This window comes from Suillus paluster (genome assembly GCF_016628075.1).
Source record: "Suillus paluster strain FC165 chromosome Unknown EDB91scaffold_524, whole genome shotgun sequence".
Classification (NCBI taxonomy): domain Eukaryota; kingdom Fungi; phylum Basidiomycota; class Agaricomycetes; order Boletales; family Suillaceae; genus Suillus; species Suillus paluster.
Genome location: NW_024538084.1, coordinates 1 through 11,269, shown reverse-complemented (window position 1 = coordinate 11,269; position 11,269 = coordinate 1). Strand labels below are relative to the sequence as shown.

Here is an 11,269-nt window from a genome sequence, read left to right as displayed (position 1 = left end):
CGGAGAATTCCCACTAGTAGAGACAGCGGGAAGACAAGTAATATTAAGTCTGGGGAGTAGCTATGTACAGGAGGTGTTTTTATATACTTCTATGTAGGAGGCAGTGACTAGTAGTCCTTGGTATGAGGCTATGTACTAAGTATACAATTTGTAAGTGAACACAGGTGGAAAACATAAGTCAGAGTGGATATCAATATGTACACATCGGATCAGTTAGTTGAGCGGTTATTGGGGGTATCAGTGATCCAGGAAGTAAGTACTAAGTGCAAATGGGGAAGGAGCACCATCACGTCCTCAGAACACTGTTACTGGATGGCGCGCTTGTTTTGTGCGCTGGCTTTACTGTGCACCTATTCAGCACATGGACGGTCAATATTAGGGAATCGACCCTTTGGCTTGCACGGTCATTCATTTTGTTGCATCTCATTCTTCATGACTTTCCTGCCATCATCATAGGGTATCTCTTTAGTCTTTTGCTATTGTAGTCTTTCTTATCTTGCGTTGTATCGTATTCCTTATCCTCGCTTTGGCTGTTGTAGTCTTTCTCGTTCCTTATCCTTGTCCTTGTCCTTGTCTTTCTTATCAGTTGTGTTTTTTTTCTGTCCAATTTCCCATGGTTGACCCTAGTCATTCCTCATCCCTATCCTTATCCTTCGTCAACTTCTAGCCCCAGTAATCACACTTGTGAACTGTCAACCAAAAGTCCAAAGCCATTGGTCACATGACTGGTGTGCCTGAACTTCCTGGAACCCACCACTTTCAACTGTTTTCCTTGTATCTCACTACCATCTTGTCCCATTTATGTTGCAAGACTATGAACAGACAGCCCTTCACAAGCACTACAACATTTTTTTAACTAAAGTTTCCATGCCCTAAAGGGGGATGCCCACATTGGGAGGGGAACATTTACATAGGGGGGGATGCCCGCATTGGGAGGTGGACCCTTACATAAGGGGGATGTCTGCATTGGGAGGGGGACACTTACACGGGGGGGACACTTGCATTAGAAGGGGGACGCTTACATAGGGGGGGGACACCTGCATTAGGAGGGGGACACTTATATAGGGGGGGGACACTTGCATTAGAAGGGGGACACTTACATAGGGGGGGATGCCTGCATTAAGAGGGGGACACTTACATAGAGGGGGACGCCTGCATTAGGAGGGGGACGCTTACATAGAGGGGGACGCCTGCATTAGGAGGGGGACGCTTACATAGAGGGGGACGCCTGCATTAGGAGGGGGACACTTACATAGGGGGGGGGGGACACCTGCATAGGGACAGTCACATGACTGTTGTGGCTGAACTTCCTTGAACCCATCACTTTTCGCCTGTTTGCCTTGTATCTCACCATCATCTTGTCCTATTTATGTCGCAAGACCATGAATAGATTGCCCTTCACAAGCACGACAACTTTCATTTTTTTTAACTAAATTTCCCACACCCTAAAGGGACACGGCCACATTGGGAGGTGGACGCTTACATAAGGGGGGGATGGCCACATTGGGAGGTGGATGCTTATTAAGGGGGACAGGTGGACACTTATGTAAGTGCTTTCCTCCAATTGACATTTAGATTGTTTAGGACCTCCCAACAATTTTCGTGAAGAGGGCGAAAGGGCGAAGCCCTCAGTGGCAAGGAGGAAGGATCCCCAAATCCACATCTCCAAGACACTGCCAGCTGGACACTATACTCTGAAATCCTTGCCGAGGTGGTAGGAGTAGGTCCTGCAGTGCACACTCCTTCACCTCCTCCTCCGCTTCCTCTCTTCCTTCCCAGCCCTTCACCTAGTCCCAAACATTCAATGTTTGGCTTTCTGGGGAAGCTGTTGCGTGATGACCGACGGATGGATGACTTCTGATATATTACACATACTGTATATTAGACACTAAGTACCATATGACGTCAATTGTATATTATATCAATTCCAGAAGAAATGCAAACAAGATGTATCATTGCACATTGTCCAGTGCAACTGTAATGTATGACTCTGACACTTTGTAAGTACTATATCTATTCCTGAAGGAATGTGCGCCAACTTCAGTTTCTAGGTGGGTTAGCTATGATCCTTCATATAGATCAGTCCAGCAGGTGAATCAAGCACCAAAATAGCACCAAATATATAGTAGATATGCCTAGAACCTATTATGCACCCATTGTTAGGAGGAATGCACAATAAATAAATTGTACATTCACGGATTCCCTTCCAGTTCAGTCTACCATACTTCCACGACCCAATCACGTGCTCATTTGGTCTACTTCTTGTGAAATTGACTCTCCACCCACTTTGAGCACCGAAGCAATGACCCAGACTTGCATGAGGCCATGACTCTTATCAGGGAAGCGCTAGTCCATCCAAACTATTCGTTGCGGACGGCGAACCGATGACAGTTTGTTTCCTTTGCAACCTGCAAATGTATTTCTTCCAGTGCTAAGTTTGATCTAATCATGCACCTAGCAGGGCCCTTGCAACACAATCCAACCAAGTGCTGGTCTCGGTGTGATCAATGTCTTCACCTCCCTCGATGAATTTGGTCGATACCAAGCTGTTCTTCGCATCATGGTGTCGCTTACCCTCCTTCACATCGCATCTGAATAGTTCAGTGTCATTTGAACACGAGCAGAAACTCATCACTCGTACAGCTAATGATCTGGCTAGATTACTGATTGCGCGTCCTCGCTCCCCATGGGAGCAATAGAGCTGTTTGCTCTGGCGCTTGTTGCAACTCATTTGCCTCTCTGCTCTTGCGTCTTCACTCCCCATAGGAGAAACAGAGATGTTTGCTCTGACACCTGCTCAGTTGCCTCCTTGGTCTTGCACCTTTGCATTGTGATTCATTTACCTCATGCTCTGTCACTTACAGTGACTCATTTGCCCCCTTGCTCTCGCATCCTTGCTTTGTGACCCATGTCCCTCCTTGCTTTCATGTCCTCACTCCTGTGGAAATGTGTAACTTATGCTGAAGATGATTTGTAGCAATTTGCAAAAGTCAACACATCAGAATGCAGGTACATGAATTATATTTATCTCTTTGTCAATTAGATGCATAATAACAAACTGATACACAGGACTGGTCAATATCGATGAAATTACTCATATAATGTTTGGTTGAGCTCCAGATGATGCATGAAATATATTCAATCTCTGCATTGAGCTCCAGATATTTATCAAACCACCTGGATTTAGTATTGCATATGCCTCCATGAATCCCTGAATCATGGAGTTGCTACTCAAGGAGATCAAGAGATGGATATCTCTCACCATTTGTTGCCAACATTGAAACCCACTTGTCCCCCATGCCTTTAAACTGCTAAGTACACCCACTCCAACAGGTGCTGCCTGCCTGGAAGTTCTGGTGCTCAAGGAGTTTCACCCTATATAGGATATGAAATGTAAGTACTCAGTTGTGACTGTGTTGCTTTGATGGTTAGAGGGCACATAGTAAGTAACAATGATTTGTGTAATGGGAAGGAACTCGTATTGCCATCCGTCAGGGTCAGGGGCCTGGGGTTAACTCGGGAATATGGATTGAGGTCGTGCCAACTGTGGTGGTTAGCCAGCCTATCATAAATGCTATAGTATCATATCTACATGTTTGCCCATCATGCAAAAACAGGCCAAAAATTCTGCCACTCCACCTGCACAGGATGTAGGGGCTCTTTGTCAAGTTCATCTTGATCTTCTCCATGTATGAACTTGATTTTGAAGCATTGAATGGCTGCAATAAATATTCAGCGCACTCCTCAGAAACAACTCAGAAATCACTAACCACGATAGGCAGCATTGTCAAATTCTGACATGCCATTGATCGTGAACCATGGGTGTGACTTGATGCCTTCAAATTCATATCACAAGCAGTCAATGGGTTTGAGCAGCTATCATGACATGTAAGTGAGCAGGTTTGAAAATGAACATGATATAGAACATTACCATCGACACTAAGCTACCCACGCATGGGTCAACCTCCTCCTAATGCCTCAGAAGTGGACGACTTGACATAGGCGTCTATCTCATCCAACATGATGAAGAGTCTCCGATTAAAAGCTTTAGTTGTGCTGTAATAAAGGAATATAGGACACCTGCCTTGTGCCCCGGAGAAATGAGCTCGTAAAGGACACATCCAAAAGACCACCAGTCTACTGCGCATCTGTATTTGTCACCCTCGTTAAACATTACTTCAGGTTCCATATACATGGGGGATCCCACATAGACCAATGTATACCCTTCCCCTGGTTCCAAAGGCGTCCCGTGCAGATGGGAGACCCCGAAATCTGCGATTTTGACGTTGTAGTGGGAATCTATCAGAATGTTGTCTGGCTTTATGTCTTGGTGTATGATGCCCATGCTGTGAAGAGCATTGATACCAAGGGCCTTCAAAAAACAGTTGCGTCAGGGATTGCATACTATGTATTCAGCGATGCCCACTCACCATCTGAGCACTCAATCTAGGAGCATTCTCGAAACTGAATTCAGGCTCATCAGCCATAAGCTTCCAGAGGTCAAAAACCATCAAGTCCTAATGTATGCGCAAAGTCAAGTTGCTCAAACTGTTGGGGCAGGGGGAGCACATACCATGACAAAATAGATGTTATCATGTGTTGAAAAACACATCTTCAATTGCATGAGGAATGCCTTTCCATTGCACTCCTTCTCCCAGGAGGCCATGTGCTGGTAGACTTTGAGCTCCGTTGCAATGACATCTTCTGATTCCTCCTCCACCATCTTGCGCCTGTCGATATCCTTCATACACAGCAGGCATCCAGATCCATGGTCTTGAGCTCCCCAAGCTAACACATAAGACCCATTACCCAAGAAAATGCCTAGGGAACGAAAGGGACCTGTAATGCGTTCTTGGTACCCAGGAAGGTGGACATAAGATTGATCAAGGTGATGGTCAGCGAGTGGCATGGTGTATAGCTGTAAATGGTGAAGGGTTAGGTGATATTGAGTTGAAGGATTAAGTTCGCTTGATGGTCAACTCGAATAGAAAACGATAGGCTTTTCTCAATTGTGGGTGCGAATTATCGAGACAAGTCCACATTGTGCTACAGTGGACGCAGCCAGCTGCAAATAATGGATGTTGCTTACACACTCCCACTGCCAAGCAATATGATGGCCAAACCAGAGTGAAGGACAGTGAACACTCAATGTTGTACATTTTAAGAACAAGATTCATCCACACGATGTTGCGTCTTAGTTCATCATCCATTCACTGTACGTCTTCTGTCTCGTCATGCATTGAAACTCAAAAGATCACATGACCATCCAGCAGGAGATGGATGACTGAATGGTGATGTTGAAATCGGTCTGGCAGGTGATACCTCCTGCAAAGGCAGTGGCCAAGGATGAGTGCGCAACCTGGGATGACAGCATCTCCAAGGAGGCTGTCCCTCCACACTAGAATTAACCCTTAGGGTGACTGACCACCATACACATGCAGGAGAGGCAGGCAGGCCTGTTAATGTATGCTACAACAAATGATTGCATCCCACTGCGTACATGCACAACTTCGGCGAATTCAAAATTATGCTACTGAATGATTCCGGATGATGGTCCTAACATCTACAGTACATACCCATAGCCGGGAGCACATGGTACTATACTCCAACATGGACAAGAATTATGCTAGGGCCATACACAACATATAGTCCATCATACATTGATGTATTACAACACAAAATCACTTATAACTATAGGAAGTGATACATCACTCTGCCAGGTACAGGTGCCTAAAAAGTACGGCTGAAGAACTCTTCATCTGAGTATGGATTGTCGTCATCAGAGTGGACATCATTGCCATTGTAATAGAGTATGATGACACCCTGAGGTGTATCATACCTTTTACTGTTGCATTGCAGATCTTGAAGCCTGCCCTGTTCCTTCATATTATTGGTGATATTGACATGAGTGTTGCCACCATCCTTCATCACAAAGGTTCTCTTCTTCATCATTTTCCCACCGGCAAGAGGTATCTCCCCTGCCCTCCAAAAGCTATCTTTTGGAGGGGGACCTTGCACAACTGTTATACACAAAATGTCAGGAATAATATTTACAGACCAAGCGATATCACTTACCAAGCCTAGTGGAGACCTTCTCCAAACTCTTCTTAATGTCACAGGTGTTCAGGCCCCATGGGTCGTCACTCAAGCTTGAGGTGTCGGTGGAATCCATGGCCTTTCTAATGTCACGAGGGTTCAGACCCCATTGGTCTTCACTCAACCTCAACCAGGCATTATTGTCAGCGTCTTCAACCTTATTAACTTTGGCGGCCTTGGCTGCCTCTGTGGCCTGTTGGTAGTAGGTCAGTTGTTTACCTGTAAATGGAAGATGGCGGGCGTTACTTACATGGTATTTTCTATGTCTAACGCAGTGGTGGAATGGATCTTGGTCAGTCCTGCCCCTCTTGAGACTTAATGGGAACATTGTAACTGGAGAATGTGAAATGACCTGAAGGAGTTCAAGGTAGAAGGAAGCTTCAAAGTGTTGAGGCAGGTAAGACAAGTCCGGCGCATTATTTATTCTGTCCCATTGTGGCTACTTCCCAGGATCATTCTTCTGTGGATCTACTAGCATGTGGATAATGTTGTTCTGTAGTAGATATCTTGAGGAACTGATCCAGAAAAGGTATATTGTTCTATCGTCATTGTGTGGGTAGCCGTTTATCTTTCTTGAGGCCATGGCACCTATCAGGGAAGCGCTGGTCCATCCAAACTGTTCATTGTGGACAGTGAACCAATAGCAGTTTGTTTCCTTTGCAACCAGCATGTGTATTTCTTAAGGTGCTAAGTTTGATCTAATCGTGCACCTAGCAGGTCCCTTGCAGCACAACACTTACATCCTACTAGCCCTCCAAACATTCAATCCAAGCTGTGTGCCCCAGCCGATATCCAAGTCTATCTCAGATTCAATGTTGAAGTCAGCATTTGCCACGATGGCTGCCACAGAACTTGTGTACACACAATCCAACCAAGTACTGGACTCATCATGATCAATGTTGTCGCCTCCTTCAATGTGTTCGGTTAATAGCAAGCTGTTCTGCGCATTGTGGTGTCGCATACCCTCCTTTGCATCACATCCAAATAGTTCAGTGTCTTTCGAACATGAGCAGAAACTCATCACGCATACAGCTAATGATTTGGCTAGATTACTGATTGTTGAGCCCAACGTCAAAGGCTTTGGCCATGCATTTCAATATTAGCAGTGGCTATACATGACATTGTAGTATTGCGCGACTTAGTGAAGTGGACATTGGAGCGTCATACGCTTAGTGCACTTGATGAAGTATCTGCAATGCATGTGAATACAAGACCGGGTTTGACAAGAACAACACACAACAAGAGCAATGAAACGGCAGGGTGCATTCCATAGTACCAATAATGCTCTCGGCATCTGTGCACATATGTCATAATGAGGGGGAATAGTCGGTGCTTCAATGCTGGGATAGGTACTCCTCATGCTAGATTTGAAACACTCTTAATTAAATGTACATTTGTGATATTGGACAAAGCACTCTACCAGTTTATGGAATGCATGAGGACCTCATCCACCTCATCCAATGAGTAGCGATACAAATAGATATCCTCAACTTCTGCATGTATGTGCCATAATGAGGCAAATAGTCGGTGCATCAATTTTGGGTTAGGCATTCATGATCTGATGTTTCAAATACTCTTAAATACCATTTGTGACATGCACCGACGCGATCTACCAGTCTAGGGAGTGATCGAGGATCTCATCCACATGCTCCAATGAGGAGCAGCACAGTTTAATTACAGACCACACACACGAGTCCCTCCTTTCAGCCCGGTCCATTTCAGTCTGGCTGTTCGAAGGCTGGACCAATGAATTCGAGGATGGAAATGATTGACAGCATGATCTTGTGTGTCATGAGTTGGATTTTCATCATCCTCTTTCTGACATAGGCATTCTTGAGCCTGGAATCGGTGTCGTCCCAAAGTGCGCACTCCTTCATCACCACCTCTGCCTCCATCCTCAGTGCCTGGGCCATGTGTACCAATCCCCAGATATCCCTAGTCATGGACACATTGTCACGCATTGAGGTTTCAACCAAGGTCCTATTGCCGCTCTCCCTCTGCCCCACTGCCACATGCTCTCCTCCAGCATCATTGTCGTTCACAGGCTGCCCGTTGACACACCCACCGGGAATGGCCAAGGTGCCAAATGCTTCAGAAAGGATCTCATGAAGGCCGTTTGATAATACCTCCATGTGCCATCTAACATGCATGTTGACCATCCGCATGTTGTCATCACCCTTATCCTCTGGGTCATATCAATCTGCAGATGCATTGTACTTTCCCTTGATCATGTCCTCGAGGGCTGACTGAAAGGGGGGTGCTACACTGGCTGTGAAGATAGTGTAAGTTACATAGCAGGTAGGCATTCAGATATGCACCGAAAGTCATACACTTTCCCTTGGGCCATCCACCAGTACTGGGCATGACATGTATTAGTTGATAGGTATTGATTTAGAATGAGGCGAAATCAAGTCAAGTGAACTGTGAAGAATGATCCCTTGGTGTGTGATGGGCCAGAGTTAAATAAACTGTGGATTGTGGATTGTGGACTGTGGATTAAATGTTAGACTAACTCAGATGCGGGTGCTGTGGAAGAGTGATCCGGTGGAGTAGCATCTATGAGTCTGCTGCAACCCAACATTGCATAATAAAGTGCGTCCTACATCAGACGTTAGGAGCATCAACAGCCACTGTCCACAGTCCACACATCCACAGTTAGCATGTCTATTTAATCCCGTTTTCTCGCTACTCTTCACTATCTACAACACCCATCTCAACAGCATCCATGATTCGTCATAGCAACCGACACACTTAAATATCTCTACGATCATCATTTGCTATGTCGCAGTGCACAAGAAAACAGCCGGCAGAGGACAGCCCTGGCTCTCCTTGCAATAGCAAGTGCACCAGGGGACCTGTAGAGGAGGATTTTACAGGACCATTCATGGTATGTTGCGCTCACAAATCTCTGTACATCAGTTGAAATGATATGCAGGATGCAGAAGACTATTACATTTGCGAGCTGCATGACAGAAGCCCTGCATCAGGCATCGCCGTGCTAGAGCAAGGGCTGCAGATGACAATTGAGATGTTGTAGGCATGAATCCAAGAATTACACGACAATATGTGTCGCGCTGAGGCTGATTGTAATTGGGAGATGCAAACGCACGAGCTGCAGATTGAACAGCACACTGACTGTATTGCAGACCTGGAATCCAAAGTGCGGTCCCAGCAAGATCTGCTGCACCGGCAGTCCATGGACCTGGAACATCTTGAGGCAAAAATGGTGAGCCAGGAAAAGTGAATTCATGAGCTCATACACATGGAACTGATCAAGGATATGTTGAATGGGCAGTGCCCAAAGATGATGAGGGATGCAATCAAGATTCTGGAGACATGACATTTGCCATCTATCCCCTTCGAATAAATCACATACTCAAACACACCACACACAGATACCAATTCCACCTATCTTGCTATTGATTGACCAGGGAGACGCCCCTGACTGTACTTAGCTGCGTTTACTGTCATTGGAGCAGCACCAATCAGCGGTGCTTGTGCTAGTTACATTTGCCACATATAATTACTACTTTGGGAGTACCAGTACAATGACGGCCAACAATGAACAAAACCTTCTTCAACGGTCACAGATGGTGTACCTGAGGTATCGGCATTCAGGAGTTCGGTGAGGGAAGAGAGTTGTGCCCATGCATCATATCAAGAGCATTTCCAAATGGTATTGGACTTCATGCTATTGAGGAGTGCTATCATCTATGGTATTCCATTCAGATATTGACGACGCGCTACATGGCAGTTCATGTAATTGAGGGCGTGCTCGATAGTGAAAGGCCTCATAAGTTCATTACAACAAAAGTGTACAATTTATGTCTCATTGTTCTACTTGCTTTTTATCTGTCTTATTAGCTTTCATCCATGAACCAATTCCCTGCGGAGAGGTCTGCACTTGTGCCTGGCGACTTCCACATACACCACAATGAATGTTCGGCCAGCCTCCCTTTGCAGCCCATATAAAGCGGCTGGCCAACATGCTGCTGACATCTGGCTCTGTAGGCTAGCGACCTGACAACACAAATTTAATCAACGGTAACAACTCCTGAATTGCTGTGCCTATTTTGTCATATATCGGATTGTCTGGGACATGAACTTATCAAGTCAATTTAGAAAGACATTTCAAACTCCCAGAGATATGGGACAGAGACAAGGGAGACGAACAGAAGGGGACATAGGTATTGAGGGATGATTACATGTCAAGGGAGCATGGAATGGACCTGTTGGTTCCGCTCAACTCACATGATACTTCGACATACATTGGTAATGTAATGCTCACTTGCAGGTGGTCACCATGTTATTCTCCATGTACCTATATGTATAAGTCCAAACCTATGGATCTGATGTGCAAGGCCTGCACTTCCGCAAATTGCCTCGAAGGTATTGACTGCCTACTCCACTAAGGAGGGTGGCAAGGTTCGTGATATGCATCGCTATTGCTCATGTTAGGGTCATGCAAGCGAGCATTACATTACCAATGTATGTCGAAGTATCATGTGAGTTGAGCGGAACCAACAGGTCCATTCCATGCTCCCTTGACATGTAATCATCCCTCAATACCTATGTCCCCTTCTGTTCGTCTCCCTTGTCTCTGTCCCATATCTCTGGGAGTTTGAAATGTCTTTCTAAATTGACTTGATAAGTTCATGTCCCAGACAATCCGATATATGACAAAATAGGCACAGCAATTCAGGAGTTGTTACCGTTGATTAAATTTGTGTTGTCAGGTCGCTAGCCTACAGAGCCAGATGTCAGCAGCATGTTGGCCAGCCGCTTTATATGGGCTGCAAAGGGAGGCTGGCCGAACATTCATTGTGGTGTATGTGGAAGTCGCCAGGCACAAGTGCAGACCTCTCCGCAGGGAATTGGTTCATGGATGAAAGCTAATAAGACAGATAAAAAGCAAGTAGAACAATGAGACATAAATTGTACACTTTTGTTGTAATGAACTTATGAGGCCTTTCACTATCGAGCACGCCCTCAATTACATGAACTGCCATGTAGCGCGTCGTCAATATCTGAATGGAATACCATAGATGATAGCACTCCTCAATAGCATGAAGTCCAATACCATTTGGAAATGCTCTTGATATGATGCATGGGCACAACTCTCTTCCCTCACCGAACTCCTGAATGCCGATACCTCAGGTACACCATCTGTGAC

The 11,269-nt window shown here is 45.5% G+C and overlaps 1 protein-coding gene across 1 annotated transcript; it reads left to right on the top strand.

Annotated features, from left to right (window-relative positions):
* Positions 1 to 8,875: 8,875 nt before the first annotated feature.
* Positions 8,876 to 9,436, top strand: EDB91DRAFT_1090181 (uncharacterized protein; the record flags this gene model as incomplete). The annotated part of the gene is made up of 3 exons (XM_041316626.1): positions 8,876 to 8,983; positions 9,176 to 9,322; positions 9,374 to 9,436. The coding sequence occupies 3 exons, from the start codon at positions 8,876 to 8,878 to the stop codon at positions 9,434 to 9,436; spliced, it is 318 nt and encodes a 105-aa protein (XP_041168422.1).
* Positions 9,437 to 11,269: the final 1,833 nt, after the last annotated feature.